The following is a 19,766-nucleotide window of genomic DNA, read 5'->3' on the forward strand; positions in this document are numbered from 1 at the left end:
CCTGAAACCTAAAGAAGAAGAAGGACTGCTGACCTAAAGCCCTGCAGTGAAGACGGAGACGACAACTGATTTGGCCCCAGCCGCACCGGCCTGTCTCCCTACTGTAGGAGGCTGGCCTGGCTTATAGTGGGTACCCTGTGGTATTTACACCCTGTGCCAGGTCCAGTTATCCCTTATTAGTAGAATAGTGGTGTTTCTAGCAGCTTTGGCTGATAGAAGGTAGCTATGGCAAAGCAGCTTAGGCTGAACTAGGAGGCATGCAAAGCTCCTACTATACCACTTATATTGTATGCACAATATCATAAGAAAACACAATACTCAGAGTTACTAAAAATAAAGGTACTTTATTTTTATGACAATATGCAACAAGTATCTCAGTGAGCACCCTCAGTAAGAAGGTAAGTAATATACACAAGATATATGTACACAAACCCAAAACAGGTAAGTAAGAGTCAGAAAATTAATGCAAACAGTGTAGGATTACAATAGGTTGCAATAGGCAAACATAGGTCTAGGGGCAACACAAACAATATACTCCAAAAGTGGAATGCAAATCATGAATGGACCCCAGACCTATGGGAGCTTGTAGAGGGTCCCTGGGACTGTAAGAAAACAGTTAGGGTGTCCAAGATACCCCACCCCAAGACCCTGAAAAGTAGGAGTAAAGAACACCTACTACCCCAAAAAAGAGCACAATAGTCGCGATAGGGGGATTCTGCAAGGCCAACAAACACCAGCAGCGCACTGAAGACGGATTCCTGGACCTGAGGACCTGCAAGGCAAGGGGACCAAGTGCAAGAGTCGCAATAGTGTCCAGAGGGGGCAGGAACCCAGGAAACCCCGGATGAAGGTGTAAGGAAGCTGCCTCCGGATGGAAGAAGCTTGGAATTCTGCAAGAACGAAGAGGACAAGAAACTTCTCCTTTGGATGGAAGATATCCCACATCGCAATGAAGGTTGCAGAAGTGTTCCCACGCAGAAATACCGCCAACAAGCCTTGCTAGATGCAAGGGTCGCGGTAGAGGTTTTGGGTGCTGCTGAGGACCAGGATGTCGCCCTTTGGAGGAGGAGACAGAGGGAGCGCTCAGCAACTCAGAGAGCCCCCGCAAATGTAGGCAGCACCCGCAGAAGTACCCCAACAGGCACTTAGAAGATTTGTGAACCGGAGCTGGCTCAGAGTCACAAAGGAGGGTCCCACGATGCTGGAGGTCAACTCAGAGGGTTGAGCACTGCAGGACGGAGTGCTGGGGACCCAGGCTAGGCTGTGCACGAAGGAAATCCTGGAAGACTGCACAGGAGCCGGAGCAGCTGCAAATCATGCAGTACACAGGTTTGCAGTCTAGCCTGGGGAGGCAAGAACTTACCTCCACCAAACTTGGACTGAAGGATCACTGGACTGTGGGAGTCACTTGGATAGAGCTCCTGTGTTCCAGGGACCACGCTGGTCAGGATGAGAGGGGACCCAGAGGACCGGTGATGCAGTCTTTTGGTGCCTGCGCTAGCAGGGGGAAGATTCTGTCGACCCACAGGAGATTTCTTCTTGGCTTCCAGGTCAGGGTGAAGGCAGATGAACCCCAGAATGTGCACCACCAGGAAACAGTCGAGAAAGCCGACAGGATGAAGTGCTACAATGTTGCTGGTAGTCTTCTTGCTACTTTGTTGCTGTTTTGCAGGCCTCCTGGAGCAGTCAGCGGTCGATCCTTTGGCAGAAGGTGAAGAGGGAGATGCAGAGGAACTCTGGTGAGCTCTTGCATTCTTTATCTCTAGAATTCCCCCAGAGGAAAGACCCTAAATAGTCAGAAAAGGATGTTTGGCTACCAAGAAAGGAGGATTGGCTACCAAGAAAGGTAAGAGACTATCAGAGGGGGTCTCTGACGTCACCTGCTGGCACAGGCCACTCAGAGCAGTCCAGTGTGCCCCCAACACCTCCGTTTCCAAGATGGCAGAGGTCTGGGACACACTGGAGGAGCTCTGGGCACCTCCCCTGGGTGGTACTAGTCAGGGGAGTGGTCACTCCCCTTTCCTTTGTCCAGTTTCGCGCCAGAGCAGGGCTGGGGGATCCCTGAACCGGTGTAGACTGGCTTATGCAGCGATGGGCACCATCTGTGCCCATCAAAGCATTTTCAGAGGCTGGGGGAGGCTACTCCTCCCCAGCCCTTCCACCTATTTCCAAAGCGAGAGGGTGAAACACCCTCTCTCAGAGGAAATCCTCTGTTCTGCCCTCCTGAGCCAGGGCTGCCTGGACCCCAGGAGGGAATGAATCCTGTCTGAGGGGTTGGCAAGAGCAGCAGCTGCAGTGGAAACCCCGGAAAGGCAGTTTGGCAGTGCCTGGGTTCTGTGCTAGAGACCCGGGTGATCATGGAATTGTCCCCTCAATACCAGAATGGTATTGGGGTGACAATTCCATGAGCTTAGACATGTTACATGGCCATGTTCGCAGTTACCATTGTGACGCTATACATAGGTAGTGACCTATGTATCGTGCACATGTGTAATGGTGCCCCCGCACTCACAAAGTTCGGGGGATTTGCCTTGAACGATGTGGGGGCACGTTGGCTAGTGCCAGGGTGCCCACACACTAAGTAACTTTGCACCCAACCTTCACCAGGTGAAGGTTATACACACAGGTGACTTATAAGTTACTTAAGTGCAGTGGTAAATGGCTGTGAAATACCGTGGACGTTATTTCACGCAGGCTGCAGTGGCAGGCCTGTGTAAGAATTGTCTGAGCTCCCTATGGGTGGCAAAAGAAATGCTGCAGCCCATAGCGATCTCCTGGAACCCCAATACCATGGGTACCTAAGTACCATATAAAAGGGAATTATATGGGTGTACCAGTGTGCCAATGAGAATTGGTAAATTTAGTCACTAGCCTGCAGTGACAAATTTAGAAAGCAGAGAGAGCATAAACTCTGAGGTTCTGGTTAGCAGAGCCTCAGTGATACAGTTAGGCACCACACAGGGAAAACATACAGGCCACAAACTTATGAGCACTGGGATCCTGGCTAGCAGGATCCCAGCGACACATAACAAGCACACTGATAACAAAGGGTTTTTACTATGAGCACTGGGCCCTGGCTAGCAGGATCCCAGTGAGACAGTGAAAACAGCCTGACATATACTCACAAACAGGCCAAAAGTGGGGGTAACAAGGCTAGAAAGAGGCTACCTTCCTACACCTACTTCGATGAAAACTGCAACAGCGACGCATCCAACAGGGACCAGTGACCTCTGAAGCCTCAGAGGACTGCCCTGCACCCAAAGGACCAAGAAGCTCCGTGAACAGCGGCTCTGTTCAACCATCTGCAACTTTCTGCAACAAAGAAGCAACTTTAAAGACTCCACGTTTCCTGCCGGAAGTGTGAGACTTTCCACTCTGTACCAGACGCCCCCGGCTCCTCCTGCGGAAAACAAACACCCCCGGTGACTGCGAGCCCGTGAGTAACCAGAGACGAACCCCCTGAGCCCCCACAGGAACGCTTGCAGAGGAAATCCAGAGGCTCCCCCTGACTGCGACTGCCTGTAACAAGGGACCCGACGCCTGGAACCAACACTGCACCCGCAGCCCCCAGGACCTGAAGGAACCGAACTCCAGTGCAGGAGTGACCGCCGGGAGACCCTCTGCCTAGCCCAGGTAGTGGCTACCCCGAGGAGCCCCCCCCACTGTGCCTGCCTGCATCGTTGAAGAGACCCCCGGGTCTCCCCACTGATTCCAATACAAAACCCGACGCCTGTTTGCACTCTGCACCCAGCCGCCTCTGTGCCACTGAGGGTGTACTTTCTGTGCCTGCTTGTGTTCCCCCCCCCCCCCCCCCCCCCCCGGTGCCCTACAAAACCCCCCTGGTCTGCCCTCCGAGGACGCGGGTACTTAACTGCTGGCAGGCTGGAACCGGGGCACCCCTGTTTCCATTGAAGCCTATGTGTTTTGGGCACCACTTTGACCTCTGCACCTGACCGGCCCTGAGCTGCTGCTGTGGTAACTTTGGGGTTGCCTTGAACCCCCAACGGTGGGCTACCTTGTCCCAACTTTGAACCCTGTAAGTGTTTTACTTACCAGTGAAGTTAACAATTACTTACCTCCCCCAGAAACTGTTGATTTTTGCACTGTGTCCACTTTTAAAATAGCTTATTGCCATTTTTGTCAAAACTGTACATGCTATTGTGATTATTCAAAGTTCCTAGAATACCTGAGGGAAATACCTTTCATTTGAAGTATTACTTGTAAATCTTGAACCTGTGGTTCTTAAAATAAACTAAGAAAATATATTTTTCTATATAAAAACCTATTGGCCTGGAGTAAGTCTTTGAGTGTGTGTTCCTCATTTATTGCCTGTGTGTTTACAACAAGTGCATAACACTACCCTCTGATAAGCCTACTGCTCGACCACACTACCACAAAATAGAGCATTAGAATTATCTCTCTTTGCCACTATCTTACCTCTAAGGGGAACCCTTGGACTCTGTGCACACTATTTCTTACTTTGAAATAGTACATACAGAGCCAACTTCCTACAGTACCCCAACCGTATAAATAGTACCTCATATGCTCCACAAACCTCCACCCTGGTTCTTAACAACAGGTCGACTCGTTTCAGCCTGATATAAAGCATCATCAGATAGCTTAATAAAATCAGTAGAGGAGATAGTTGTTCCAGCCTGCACCTGGGTACCAGTAGTCCCCTGAAGGCCCTTAACATGATCGGCAGACTGGGCTTTATATGGCCTCTCTGGCCCACATATGTTCCTGTCCTTAAAACCAGAATTATACTTCCAGCTTACAGTTGCTGGCACAGCCGGGAGACCCTCTACATGGGGAACAGGCGAGCTTTCAGGAGGGCAGATAATAGCCAGCCCCAGGGGAAGCTTGTCTACTTGAGTGCTGTATTCAGACACAAGGGAAGCAGTGGGTAAGCCCCCTGGAGCGGGCTAGATCCCACCCCCATTTACCCTCAGGCATTTGCACACACACCTCTGTGCCAGTTCACCCGTAAATCTATTCACCGTCAACAACACCAAGCTCTTTTAGTATGTCTAATTTCTGAAGGATGGACGCCAGATCAGGTTTCCCACAAGGCTGTGACAGACTGTCCAGGTCCAAAGGCCAACTAGTCACAGTACAAGCTCCAGAATGTAAGTGTAGATCACAGTCATGAGACCCCCCCCCCCCAATCTCTAACAGAGGCTCATAATGATTAAAACATGGGATATTGGAAGTCACCAAGACCTCTGGACTTAACAGGGGACGGGGAGCCTTTTCCCCCATAGGAGAGTGTAGTAAAGTACCATCTTGCCAGGCATGTTACCCCCATATTTCACTGTATATATGTTGTTTTAGTCTATGTGTCACTTGGACCCTGCCAGGCAGGGCCCCAGTGCTCATAAGTATGTGCCCTGTATGTGTTCCCTGTGTGATGCCTAACTGTCTCACTGAGGCTCTGCTAACCAGAACCTCAGTGGTTATGCGCTCTCTGCTTTCCACATTTGTCACTAACAGGCTAGTGACTAAATTTACCAATTCACATTGGCATACTGGTACACCCATATAATTCCCTAGTATATGGTACTGAGGTACCCAGGGTATTGGGGTTCCAGGAGATCCCTATGGGCTGCAGCATTTCTTTTGCCACCCATAGGGAGCTCTGACAATTCTTACACAGGCCTGCCAGTGCAGCCTGAGTGAAATAACGTCCATGTTATTTCACAGTCATTTACCACTGCACTTAAGTAACTTACAAGTCACCTGTATGTCTAACCTTCACCTGGTGAAGGTTGGGTGCAAAGTTACTAAGTGTGTGGGAACCCTGGCACTAGCCAAGGTGCCCCCACATCGTTCAGGGCAAATTCCTCTGACTTTGTGAGTGTGGGGACACCATTACACGCATGCACTGTACATAGGTCACTACCTATGTACAGCGTCACAATGGTAACTCCGAACATGGCCATGTAACATGTCTAAGATCATGGAATGTCTAATGATCTGGCATTGGGGGGACAATTCCATGATCCCCCGGGTCTCTAGCACAGAACCCGGGTACTGCCAAACTGCCTTTCCGGGGTCTCCACTGCAGCGGCTGCCAACCCCTCAGACAGGTTTCTGCCCTCCTGGGGTCCAGGCAGCCCTGGCCCAGGAAGGCAGAACAAAGGACTTCCTCTGAGAGAGGGTTTAACACCCTCTCCCTTTGGAAATAGGTGTGAAGGCTGGGGAGGAGTAGCCTCCCACAGCCTCTGGAAATGCTTTGATGGGAACAGATGGTGCCCATCTCTGCATAAGCCAGTCTACACCAGTTCAGGGATCCCCCAGCCCTGCTCTGGCGCGAAACTGGACAAAGTAAAGGGGAGTGACCACTCCCTTGACCTGCACCTCCCAGGGGAGGTGCCCAGAGCTCCTCCAGTGTATCCCAGACCTCTGCCATCTTGGAAACAGAGGTGTTTGGGGCACACTGGACTGCTCTGAGTGACCAGTGCCAGCAGGTGATGTCAGAGGCTCCTTACTGATAGGCTCTTACCTCTCTTGGTAGCCAATCCTCCTTCCTAGGTAGCCAAACCTCCTTTTCTGGCAATTTAGGGTCTCTGCTTTGGGGATCTCACCAGATAACGAATGCAAGAGCTCACCAGAGTTCCTCTGCATCTCCCTCTTCACCTTCTACCAAAGGATCGACCGCTGACTGCTCAGGACGCCTGCAAAACCGCAACAAAGTAGCAAGACGACTACTAGCAACCTTGTAACGCTTCATCCTGCCGGCTTTCTTGACTGTTTCCAGGTGGTGCATGCTCTGGGGGTAGCCTGCCTCCTCTCTGCACCAGGAGCTCTGAAGAAATCTCCCGCGGGTCGACGGAATCTTCCCCCTGCAACCGCAGGCACCAAAAGACTGCATCACTGGTCCTCTGGGTCCCCTCTCAGCACGACAAGCGTGGTCCCTGGAACTCAGCAACTCTGTCCAAGTGACTCCCACAGTCCAGTGACTCTTCAGTCCAAGTTTGCTGGAGGTAAGTCCTTGCCTCCCCACGCTAGACTGCATTGCTGGGTACCGCGTGATTTGCAGCTGCTCCGGCTCCTGTGTACTCTTCCAGGATTTCCTTCGTGCATAGCCAAGCCTGGTCCCCGACACTCCTTCCTGCAGTGCACAACCTTCTGAGTTGTCCTCCGGCGTCGTGGGACTCCCTTTTGTGACTTCGGGTGGACTCTGGTTCACTCCTCTTCCAAGTGCCTGTTCAGGTACTTCTACGGGTGCTGCCTGCTTCTGTGAGGGCTCCCTGACTTGCTGGGCGCCCCCCTCTGTCTCCTCCTCCAAGTGGCGACATCCTGGTCCCTCTAGGGCCACAGCAGCACCCAAAAACATCTACTGCGACCCTTGCAGCTAGCAAGGCTTGTTTGCGGTCTTTCTTCCTGGGAACACCTCTGCAAGCTTCATCGCGACATGGGACATCCATCCTCCAAAGGGGAAGTTCCTAGTCCTCTTCTTTCTTGCAGAACTCCAAGCTTCTTCCAACAGGTGGCAGCTTCCTTGCACCCTCAGCTGGCATTTCCTGGGCTCCTGCCCACTCTCGACACTGTCGCGACTATTGGACTTGGTCCCCTTGTCTTACAGGTACTCAGGCCCAGGAATCCACTGTTGTTGCATTGCTGGTGTTTGTTCTTCCCGCAGAATCCCCCTATCACGACTTCTGTGCTCTCAGGGGGTAGTAGGTGCTCTTTACACCTACCTTTCAGGGTCTTGGGGTGGGCTATTTTTCTAACCCTCACTGTTGTCTTACAGTCCCAGCGACCCTCTACAAGCTCACATAGGTTTGGGATCCATTTGTGGTTCGCATTCCACTTTTGGAGTATATGGTTTGTGTGGCCCCTATACCTATGTGCTCCTATTGCAATCTACTGTAACTTTACATTGCTTGCATTACTTTTCTTGCTATTGCCTGCATAATTTTGGTTTGTGTACATATATCTTGTGTATATATCTTATCCTCATACTGAGGGTACTCACTGAGATACTTTTGGCATATTGTCATAAAAATAAAGTACCTTTATTTTTAGTACTTCTGTGTATTGTGTTTTCTTATGATAGTGTGCATATGACACCAGTGGTATAGCAGGAGCTTTACATGTCTCCTAGTTCAGCCTAAGCTGCTTTGCCATAGCTACCTTCTATCAGCCTAATCTGTTAGAAACACCTCTTCTACACTAATAAGGGATAAGTGGACCTGGCACAAGGTGTAAGTACCTCTGGTACCCACTACAAGCCAGGCCAGCCTCCTACAGAGAGCCACCTACCGTGGCCAGATCACTGCGCAGGGGAATGCTTGACACAGGTGGAGAATTAGGTCTCAAAGCTTGGAAGTGCCATGTTTTGTTCATTCTCTATGGTGGGGGGGGGGGGGGGGGGGAATGGACAGTTGTGGCTTTTTCTTAAATAAATCAGGAATCTTTTTTAGCAGAAGTATCAGAAGTACCATGTTTTGTGGATGGTATGTTGGAATTACTTCTCAAAATGGCTTCCACCTCTTCAAATAATATATCAATGTCTTCTAAAGGGTTACTTCCTTTGTTAGACAGGAATCTCGTTTTACTATTAAACCGTTTTTGGGGTTTTTTTTTTTTATTCCATTGGGGTGTGCGGGTACATCCACAGCCTTACGTTTCTCCATATCTGTTCAGTCGATGGTATAGTCAGAAACAATGAGCGTAACCAAGGCAACTCCCAAAAACAAAGACTTACTTCCCAGGTGTTAGATGGGTGCACCCCACCCAGCCTCTGTCGGGCATAGAAGGGCTCGTCTAGGCCCGGGCACACGCCCCAGCGCGTATCGCGAGTCTAATGCGCTTATGAGTGCCTGAGGAAGCAGAGGAGCCTGGGGGATGTGGTCCCACTCCAGAAGTCCCGCTGAGGAAGCACCCACCGAAAAGCAGCGCATCCTGTGCTGTGCGAGTCTAGTGCACTTATGAGCGCCTGAGGAAGCAGAGGAGCCTGGGGGAAGTGGTCTCATCCCAGGAGTGACGCCAAGGAAGTGCCCAGCAAAAAGCAGCACGTCTCCGGCAGACCAGTTTCCGCTGACTTGCCGCCGCCTCGGTCCAAGGGGAGCCTGTAGTCCAAAACTTCCTGTGACACAAGCTACCCACCTCTAACCTCCCCCGCATCCAGCAGAAGAGTCAGTGGGGGACAGGGCTCAACTCAGTATCTTTGTGTGCTGTCACCGGCGATCCAAGGACTGCGGGGGAGAGTGCACCGCCTGTCTTGACCCGGACGACCTTCGGGGCAGCCACAGTGCCCAGTAAGCACCAGCGCCTCCCTAGACGAAGAACGATTTCCACCAGACCGGATTTGATTGTGACTGAAATACCTAGTGGCGAAAGGACATCTGCCAACCCTGAGACGACTTTGAGGGATGTTAACCCTGTGACCAGAACCGCCTCACCCCTTTGTGTGGACCAAGGAGTAGTTACAGGAAAGACCCCCGTCGACCACATTGCACCCTTGAGCATCTTTAGCATCCTTCATCCCTTGCATCAAGACCACTTCCAGGAGGAATCAATTGCAAAAGGGGATTAAGTGCTTAGAGCTGCCTGATGACTGCTTCACCTGTAGAGGTAACTGCTTCAAAGGACATTCCTGTCCCCCTGACTGTCTCCTTACTGGACCTGGTCACCGAAAGGGACTACGTGGTTGCATTACAACTAGCCCAGCTTTTTGGTGAAATAGTTTTTAAGTATAAAATTTATTGAATTTGCCAATGCTTGTACACGGTTAAGTCAAATGTTTTGATTTATTATACCTTGTAATTTCTATATCTCCAGAACCCTTGGTGTATCTTTTTCATTGTGGTGCCTAAAATAGATAAAAATATAGTCTATTTTTATAAATTAGTGAGGATTTCTTTGGTGTCTTGTCGATTTCTTCTTCAATTGCTTTGGTGCTGTTCAAGTATGTTACACGTGTTCCGTTGTGTAAGCCTTGCTGCTCAGAACCACAGCTACCCAGAGTTGAGCTGAAAATTTGACAAACAAAACCTAAGGGTTCTAAAGGTGTGTTATACAGTGAGGGCACACAATCATACAACATAATACACCCTATTTTCTCAGATTGAGCCCTCAATCTTGATATTTTAATTTACGATTTTCACAGCAATAGTGTAAAGAAAATCAAAATATGATTAACACATGGGGGTTCGGAATACCTCTCCCTGAATGACCCGCCCATGCTTGAAAAATACTGAATAGAACGATAGTATGTACATTAGTCATGTCTGAAATAAACATTTTTGTTTCTTACTCTCAGGAGGTTCAGGTGACTAGGCACTTGGGAAATTTCTGTATCTGTTAATAGCAGCTATGTGGTTTGTTTGTAGGTTAGCAAGGACAACTGAGTCTGGGGCAGAGCCAACAATGCTTCCTGACGACAGAATTTTGTAGGAGCCTTTGAAGAAGGGGATGGGTTTTATTATTTTCTGTTTGGAGTTAATGTATTCTCTGAAATCTGCAAAGAGGCTATGTTCCAGAAGAATTAAAATGTTTCTGAATGTTGATTCTGTTGCTATGGTGCTGGGGTGTGTTTGATGCATTCATCAAATGGCACTGCACATAACTTGAGCTTCACTGTCTTTAATAAAATTTCTATTTTCTTTACACTAAAGCTTACAAAATCACACTTTTCCACAGTGCCTACCAAGAGGAAGGGGGTGGGGTCGTCTGTACCAGTCCTCCTGTTTGGCCAATATATTATTGCAAAATATACACCAGGCACACAGGAGATCTATTAAGAGTGCAGCCTCCATGTCAATCAAGTCCCTCCTACCCATTTGAAAGGTCCTAAAGATTATTTACTTTAAACCACCCACCACCTAACCAATGAATGTTCAACCCCGCACACTTCACCAGCATAAAGACAACACACACCAGTGTACAAAAATAGACGTCAATAGCCAACAGAGAAAGACTCACCGCCTGGAGGCTGCTAAGCAGAAAGCTGGAAACTGACCTTCCTAAAACTGAAAGAAAGACAACAGTCACAAATAAGATGTACTCAACAAAATCGCCACATTAAGCTGACGGCATGGTGGGCACTTAGTGAGACCCCAGGGACCAAAGAAAGAGGACGACTCTGGCAATGGGGGAAATTATCCAAACTTTGGTAGGTGCAAAAATATGTAAGATTTCCCTGAATGGTCCCAGTTTTGGGATCTCTGTCTCGGTGTCCTGGCACGTGTCTACAAGTTAAATACATGTCCTCGTTTTGGGAGAGAGCTTCAGTACAGTTAATATTCTAAGCAAGCTCGTACTTCTGTAACTTTCTTTCTCTCTCTCGTGTAACAACGCTTACCGGAGTGATAGGAAGGGACCTACCTTTAAAAGTACAGCTGCTGAGCTTGTTCACTCATACAAAGAGAAAAGGGGTAACTGTTGGGTCTGACACGAGATAATATCAATCAATCACAACATTTGTAAAGCGCACTACGTACCCGTTAGGGTTTCAAGGCACTGAAAGGGGGGGAGGGGTGCTGCTACTGGTCAAAGAGCCAGGTCTTAAGAAGTCTCCTGAAGGTGAGAAGGTCCTGGGTCTGTCGCAGGGAGGGTGTTCCAGGTCTTGGCGGCAAGGTAGGAGAAGGATCTGCCACCGGAGGTCTTCTGCTGGATGCGGGGAACGATGGCGAGGGCAAGGTTGGCAGAGCGGAGTTGGCGGGTGGGGGCGTAGAAGTTGAGTCTGTTGTTCAGGTAGGCTGGTCCGGCGTTGTGGAGTGCCTTGTGAGCGTGGGTGAGGAGCTTGAAGGTGATCCTCTTGTCCACGGGGAGCCAGTGGAGGTCTCTCAGGTGGTGGGAGATGTGGCAGCAGCGGGGTACGTTGAGGACCAGTCGGGCGGAGGCGTTTTGGATGCGTTGGATGTCTTTTGCTGGGATGCCTGTGTAGAGTGCGTTGCCATAGTCTAGTCTGCTGCTGACGAGGGCCTGGGTCCCCATTCTTCTGGTTTCCATCGGGATCCATTTGTAGATTCTACAGAGCATGCGGAGGGTGTTGTAGCAGGAGGAGGAAACTGCGTTGACCTGCTTGGACATGGTGAGGGCGGAGTCGAGGACGAAACCCAGGTTGCGTGCGTGGTTGGCTGCCGCTGGCGGGGCTCCCGGCGAGGTGGGCCACCAGGAGTCATCCAACGCGGAGGGGGTGCGTCCGAGGATGAGGACCTCCGTCTTGTTGGAGTTCAACTTCAGGCGGCTGTATCTAATCAACTCGGCGATGGACTTCATTCCCTCGTGGAGGTTGGCTTTGGCGGTGTGTGGGTCTTTGGTGAGGGAGAGGATGAGCTGGGTGTCGTCGGCGCAAGAGAGAATGTGGAGGTTGTGCTGACGGGCCAGTTGTGCGAGGGGGGCCATGTAGATGTTGAGCAGCGTTGGGCTCAGTGAGGAGCCTTGGGGTACGCCGCAGATGATGTTGGTGGCTTTGGAGCGGAAGGGTGGGAGGCGGACTCTCTGGGTTCTGCCGGAGAGGAACGAGGAGATCCAGTTGAGGGCTTTTTCTTGTATTACGGCTTCGTGGAGGCGTGTTAACAGGGTGCGATGGCAGACCGTGTTGAAGGCTGCGGATAGGTCCATTAGGATGAGGGCTGATGTTTTGCAGTTGTCCATTTGCTGTCATCTGTGGTGGCGAGGAGTGCTGTCTCGGTGCTGTGGTTGCGTCTGAAACCGGACTGGGAGCAGTCCAGGATGGAGTTGTCCTCGAGGTGGTGGGAGAGCTGAGCGTTGACGATCTTCTCGTTGACCTTCGCCGGGAAAGGGAGCAGGGAGATCCGTCTGAAGTTTTTGAGGTCGTTGGGGTCTGCCTTGGGCTTCTTAAGGAGGGCGTGGATTTCAGCGTGCTTCCAGCTTTCCGGGAAAGTTGCGGTTTCGAAGGATAAGTTGATGACCTTTCGAAGTTGGGGGGCGATGGTAGAGTCGGCTTTGTTGTAAACGTGGTGGGGGCATGGGTCCAAAGGGGATCCTGAGTGGATGGAGTTCATGATCTTGCGTGTTTCAGTGTCGTCTACGTGGGTCCAGGCGGTCAAGCGGTTGGCACAGGTGGAGTTTCTGGGGGTGGGGCCTGATGGAGGCGTGGTGTTGAGGCTGTCGTGGATTTCGGCGATCTTTTGACAGAAAAAGATGGACAGGGCGTCGCAGAGTTCTTGGGATGGAGGGATGTCGTCGACGTTGGCGCTGGGGTTGGGGTTGGAGAGCTCTTTCACGATTCAGAAGAGTTCTTTGCTGTCGTGTGTGTTGTTGTTCAGGCGTTCTGTGAAGTGGGATCGTTTGGCGAGTCTGATTAGCCGGTGGTGTTTGCGGGTGGCCTCTTTGTGGGCTGACAGTCTGTCGGTGTGTGTTCGAGGAGCTATTTCTTCTTTAGTTCCTGGCAGACGCGTTTGGAGGTTAGGAGTTCGTCAGTGAACCAGGCGGCTTTTTTTCTTTCTTGGTTGTCTGTGGACCTCTTGAGTGGTGCGAGGGTGTTGGCGCAGTCGTTGATCAACCGTCTTAGGTTGAGTGTGGCGGTGTCTGGGTCGGTGGAGTCGGTGGGTGGGTTCTGGGTGAGGGTGCTGGTCATCGGTGACTTTGCTCCAGCGGCGGTGTGGTGGTTGTTGGGTTCGGTGGTGCTCGATGTGCTTCTTGAATGTGAAGTGGATGCAGTGGTGGTTGGTCCAGTGAAGTTTGGTGGTGTGGTTAAAGGTGACGTGGTTGCTTGCGGAGAAGATTGGGTCAAGCGTGTGGCCGGCGATGTGGGTGGGTGTGTTGACCAGTTGTCTAAGGCCAAGGCTGGAGAGGTTGTCAATCAGAGATGCGGTGTTGGCGTCGTTGTTGTTCTCCAAGTGGAAATTGAGGTCTCCAAGGAGGATGTAGTCCGTAGAAGGGAGCGCGTGGGTGCTCGTGAGGTCGGCGATGGAGTCGCTGAAGGGTGCTCGTGGTCCTGGGGGTCTGTAGATGAGCGTTCCCCTGAGAGTGGTGTTGGGGTCAGTGTGGATCCGAAAGTGTAGGTGTTCGGCGGTCTTGAGGGTGTCGTCCGTGTGTGTGTGGATTTTGAGGGTGGATTTGTGGGCGATGGCTATTCCTCCTCCAATTCCGTTTGGGCGATCCCTTCTGGTGATCTTGTAGCCGTCCGGGATGGCTATGGCGATGTCAGGTGCTGAGGAGTCGTTCCACCAGGTTTCGGTCAGGAAGGCTACGTCTGGGGAGGTGGTGTCGAGCAGGTCCCAGAGCTCGATGGCGTGTGTAAGGAAATGCCTCCTTGGCATGGTTACCCCCTGACTTTTTGCCTTTGCTGATGCTATGTTTTGAATTGAAAGTGTGCTGAGGCCTGCTAACCAGGCCCCAGCACCAGTGTTCTTTCCCTAACCTGTACTTTTGATTCCACAATTGGCACACCCTGGCATCCAGATAAGTCCCTTGTAACTGGTACCTCTGGTACCAAGGGCCCTGATGCCAGGGAAGGTCTCTAAGGGCTGCAGCATGTATTATGCCACCCTAAAGACCCCTCACTCAGCACAGACACACTGCTTACCAGCTTGTGTGTGCTAGTGAGAACAAAATGAGTAAGTCGACATGGCACTCCCCTCAGGGTGCCATGCCAGCCTCTCACTGCCTATGCAGTATAGGTAAGACACCCCTCTAGCAGGCCTTACAGCCCTAAGGCAGGGTGCACTATACCATAGGTGAGGGCACCAGTGCATGAGCACTGTGCCCCTACAGTGTCTAAGCAAAACCTTAGACATTGTAAGTGCAGGGTAGCCATAAGAGTATATGGTCTGGGAGTCTGTCAAACACGAACTCCACAGCACCATAATAGCTACACTGAAAACTGGGAAGTTTGGTATCAAACTTCTCAGCACAATAAATGCACACTGATGCCAGTGTACATTTTATTGTAAAATACACCACAGAGGGCACCTTAGAGGTGCCCCCTGAAACCTAACCGACTATCTGTGTAGGCTGACTGGTTCCAGCAGCCTGCCACACTAGAGACATGTTGCTGGCCCCATGGGGAGAGTGCCTTTGTCACTCTGAGGCCAGTAACAAAGCCTGCACTGGGTGGAGATGCTAACACCTCCCCCAGGCAGGAGCTGTAACACCTGGCGGTGAGCCTCAAAGGCTCACCCCTTTGTCACAGCACCGCAGGACACTCCAGCTAGTGGAGTTGCCCGCCCCCTCTGGCCCCGGCCCCCACTTTTGGCAGCAAGGCCGGAGAAAATAATGAGAACAACAAGGAGGAGTCACTGGCCAGTCAGGACAGCCCCTAAGGTGTCCTGAGCTGAGGTGACTAACTTTTAGAAATCCTCCATCTTGCAGGTGGAGGATTCCCCCAATAGGATTAGGGATGTGACCCCCTCCCCTTGGGAGGAGGCACAAAGAGGGTGTACCCACCCTCAGGGCTAGTAGCCATTGGCTACTAACCCCCCAGACCTAAACACGCCCTTAAATTTAGTATTTAAGGGCTTTCCCTGAACCTAGAATTTAGATTCCTGCAACTACAAGAAGAAGGACTGCTGAGCTGACAAACCCCTGCAGAGGAAGAACAGAAGACACCAACTGCCTTGGCCCCAGACTTACCGGCCTGTCTCCTGCCTTCCAAAGAAACCTGCTCCAGCGACGCTTTCCAAGGGACCAGCGACCTCTGAATCCTCTGAGGACTGCCCTGCTTCGAAAAAGACAAGAAACTCCCGAGGACAGCGGCACTGCTCCAAAAGAACTGCAACTTTGTTACAAGGAGCAGATTTAAAGACCCCTGCAACTCCCCGCAAGAAGCGTGAGACTTGCAACACTGCACCCGGCGATCCCGACTCGACTGGTGGAGAACAACCAACTCAGGGAGGACCCTCCGGCGACTCTACGACTGTGAGTAACCAAAGTTGTCCCCCCTGAGCCCCCACAGCGACGCCTGCAGAGGGAATCCCCAGGCTCCCCCTGACCGCGACTGTCTGAACTCCATTTCCCGACGGCTGGGAAAGACCCTGCACCCGCAGCCCCCAGCCCCTAAAGAAACAGAACTTCTGTGCAGGAGTGACCCCCAGGAGGCCCTCTCCCTTGCCCAGGTGGTGGCTACCCCGAGGAGCCCCCCCCTTGCCTGCATCGCTGAAGAGACCCCTTGGTCTCCCATTGAAAACTGAAGGAAACCCGACGCTTGTTTGCACACTGCACCCGGCCGCCCCCGCGCTGCTGAGGGTGTACTTTCTGTGCTATCTTGTGTCCCCCCCAGTGCCCTACAAAACCCCCCTGGTCTGCCCTCCGAAGACGCGGGTACTTACCTGCTGGCAGACTGGAACCGGGGCACCCCCTTCTCTCCATTATAGCCTATGTGTTTTGGGCACCTCTTTGACCTTTGCACCTGACCGGCCCTGAGCTGCTGGTGTGATAACTTTGGGGTTGCTCTGAACCCCCAACGGTGGGCTACCTTGGACCAAAAACTGAAACCTGTAAGTGACTTACTTACCTGTGAAATCTAACAAAACTTTACCTCCCCCAGGAACTGTGAAAGTGTCCACTTTTAAAACAGCTTATTGTGTTTTATGTAAAAAGTATACATGCTAAAGTAATGATTCAAAGTTCCTAGAGGACTTACCTGCAATACCTTTCAAATGAGATATTACATGTAAAATTTGAACCTGTGGTTCTTAAAATAAACTAAGAAAATATATTTTTCTATAACAAAACCTATTGGCTGGATTTGTCTCTGAGTGTGTGTACCTCATTTATTGTCTATGTGTATGTACAACAAATGCTTAACACTACTCCTTGGATAAGCCTACTGCTCGACCACACTACCACAAAATAGAGCATTAGTATTATCTCTTTTTACCACTATTTTACCTCTAAGGGGAACCCTTGCACTCTGTGCATGCTATTTCTTACTTTGAAATAGCACATACAGAGCCAACTTCCTACAGCGTGCTTGCGTGCGGAGCGTGTGTTGAGGAGTATGCAGTGGAGGTGGTTTGTGCCGGTTGTTGCAGGTTTACTTGTTCTGTCGCAGATGAAGTTGCAGGCGCGGCAGGAGAAGGGTCCTTTGGTGTACTTTGGTGAGGCCGGGAAGCATGTTGTGGAGCAGCCCGGGTTGAGGGCGATGAGCTGGTTGGCCGAGTAGCGGCGTCTGGTCGTGCGGGGGTCGTGCGGACCAGGGGGGGTGGCGCTGGGCGCGGTCCAGGCGCAGACGGGCTTGCCTCTGGCGCGCCCGCTTCGTGGACGCGCGTCGCCAGCCATTAAGAAGGGAGGGGGGAGGGAGGAGCAGCTGGGAGGCGGGAGGGAGCAGCAAATGGGGGCGGGGCCACAGCGGCGGGGAAACGCGGCTAAGGGGAGCGCACAAGGGGCAAAAAGGAGTCACAAAACAGTCAAAAAAGCACAAATGGAACAAAAAGGAACAATAAAGCAAGGCACAGAATACAGTCACAAATACGGTGAAAACGGCACAATGCACACGAGTCTAGCGACGCTTACCAGAAGCCCACTAGACACCAGGGATGAGGCGCAGGTGGAGGAGGGCCTCAAACACGCTAGCAGCAGCGTGGGCGGGGGTCAGGGACACGGACACAGCAAGGTGGTGCTGCGGACGTGGGGGAGGGAGCGCTTGACCGAAATCAGGTTGTACAGCATCTCAACACTGCAGGATGCGCATGCAGCCACCAAAAAAGTGTTTTGTGACAGAGTTAATTTGGATTGAGAAAACACACTGATACGCGTTTCATCCTACACGCTAAAGCTTTTCCAAGGCAGAACTACAATTCTTCCAAGGCCGATATGGTATTTTGCCAAAAGAAATAGAGTGAAAGATCAATTCACGTTTCTTTAAGAAAGAAGTGCAGTGAGAATGAAGCTGAAGCCTAGATTCAAACCAAACAATATGATTAATACAGTGAGAATGTTTATTACTTTTGCATGTGGTGTCTGGATTTGCATCTTAAAACGAAGGGAAGCTGACACCTGCTATAAATCCTAATTGAAAGGCGTTTATCCTTTTAATAATGGGCAGTTTGTTTGGTTAAACAGAAAATTACTTTGAAACAACCATAGCATAGGAATTGCGAAATACTGTAATGAATGCCAAATAGCAGCCCCCCCCACCAACACTGCATTATGGCAGAGGTCATAACATCACACCAGCTACACATATCCAGAAGACACCGGGTTTACGAACTAGACCCGGGCGTAATTTTTTTTACAAGAGTGGATCCTTGTATAATTCACAATTATAGGGTTTTGTATATTTTGGCTAATTTTTATGTAATGTTTTGTTTAGCAGGTACGCAATTTTAAGACTTTGTCCCCTGCATCTGACTTGCTCAAATAATATATTTTTTTGCACTCATCGTCAGACAGATGTGTGCAACAGAAGTTAGGTATATCCCTCATTAATAATTTCCACGCAGGATTTCGGTTAAATACATTACACAGTTTTGGTAAAACGGATGCCTTCATGTTAGGGGTAAATTTTACAACAAGTAATGGAACGCTGAACTTTAGTTGTGAAATCACCACAAAACTGGGTTACCGTTTTTAGCCAAGAAACAAGACTTGAATGCTGCATCTTGGGCTTGGTATCGCTGTCTAAATACTAAGAAGGTTGATAAGCTTTTACTCATTTGTATTGACCTAAGATCTGTCCATTGTTCAAGTGAGTAATACGTGAAATGTGTATATTTATTTAAACTTCGGGTCTGTGGAACCTCGCGTGAGTGGGGTGTGGGAGAACTGCTTTCATTCTGTGGTCTTTTTATGTCATTAATAATGTATCCTTTTCTTCTTTAACTGACTTCTACCGGGGACACTTTCCCTTTGGGTGTTTGTTATCGTGTATTTGAATAAAAATCTTAACGAACAATGCAGGTGTACTGTTTGTTAATCTTGAAATGGTCACGCTTCACAGTTTTAAAAACGTGGAGTATGCCGCTTTAGCGACTCCGTCTTACTGCAATGTTAAGCGAGGGTTGTTGGTAACTGCAGCCCTACAGTGCCCATCGTCATTACTAGGTCATAGTTCCACTCGTCAGTCTTTGGTAACCCCCAATGTTAATCCTTGGGGGCCGATCCTCAAAGTCCACCACAACGTGGAGGTGTACTTGCATAGTGGTTGGGGGGCAGAGGCAAACCGCCGATGATGACATGGGGAATGAGATTTTAGTCGGGCTGCAGGGCTTGGGTGACGAGTACCTGGGGTTTAGGTGGAGGTAAGGACTGCTAAAGGTAAAGTTAGCAATCAGAGGTCCTGGTTAGGTGAGGGCTACTTGAGATTATAGTATTCTGGTGATGTCTAATGCAGCAGTAATCGTGGCATGTTGAGGTTAAATGCAGGTGGAATTTTTAAGGGGTAAAGCTACAGTAATAATATGATTAGGGGTGCAAGAGTTCCCATAGTGATATCAGCATCGCCCCATCAGACCCCCGCGTAATGCCCTTTGCATGACCCTTTACTTACCGATACCTCGGCTCCTCACCAGCATCATGCGCGCCGCCATTTTGGATCAGAGAGGACGTGATGTCATTTCGCAAGGGATTTCATTTCCGCATTCAACCATCGCAAGAGAGACAGAGCCCAGCGACCACTCAAAACAAAAGACAGACAAGCGTATGAGAATACATAAAATACACTACAAAGCTGCCTATTAACAGACACTGTCACTGTCCACTGAAAAAGCAGTGACGTGGCCCTGATTTTGTATGGTAGATAGGTCCAGGTTACAGATCATGGATATGTCGTAAATAGGGTAACGTTTTAGGATGACCAGATTTCCAGAATAAACAACCATTGGCATAGCCAATAGGTCTCGTCTTTG

At 50.3% G+C, this 19,766-nt stretch overlaps 1 protein-coding gene across 1 annotated transcript in view; it reads right to left on the bottom strand.

The window, feature by feature from the left end:
• Nucleotides 1-19,533, bottom strand: part of TUFM (Tu translation elongation factor, mitochondrial) — a 430,712-nt gene extending 411,179 nt beyond the window's left edge. The window contains exons 1-2 of the mRNA XM_069243925.1: nt 19,409-19,533; nt 10,933-10,979 (exon numbers count right to left, since the gene is read on the bottom strand). Coding sequence (XP_069100026.1) covers nt 10,933-10,979; nt 19,409-19,448 — 87 coding nt within the window. The 5' untranslated portion in view covers nt 19,449-19,533. The remainder of the gene's footprint in view (nt 1-10,932; nt 10,980-19,408) is intronic.
• Nucleotides 19,534-19,766: the final 233 nt, after the last annotated feature.

This window comes from Pleurodeles waltl, chromosome 7 (genome assembly GCF_031143425.1).
Source record: "Pleurodeles waltl isolate 20211129_DDA chromosome 7, aPleWal1.hap1.20221129, whole genome shotgun sequence".
Lineage (NCBI taxonomy): Eukaryota > Metazoa > Chordata > Amphibia > Caudata > Salamandridae > Pleurodeles > Pleurodeles waltl.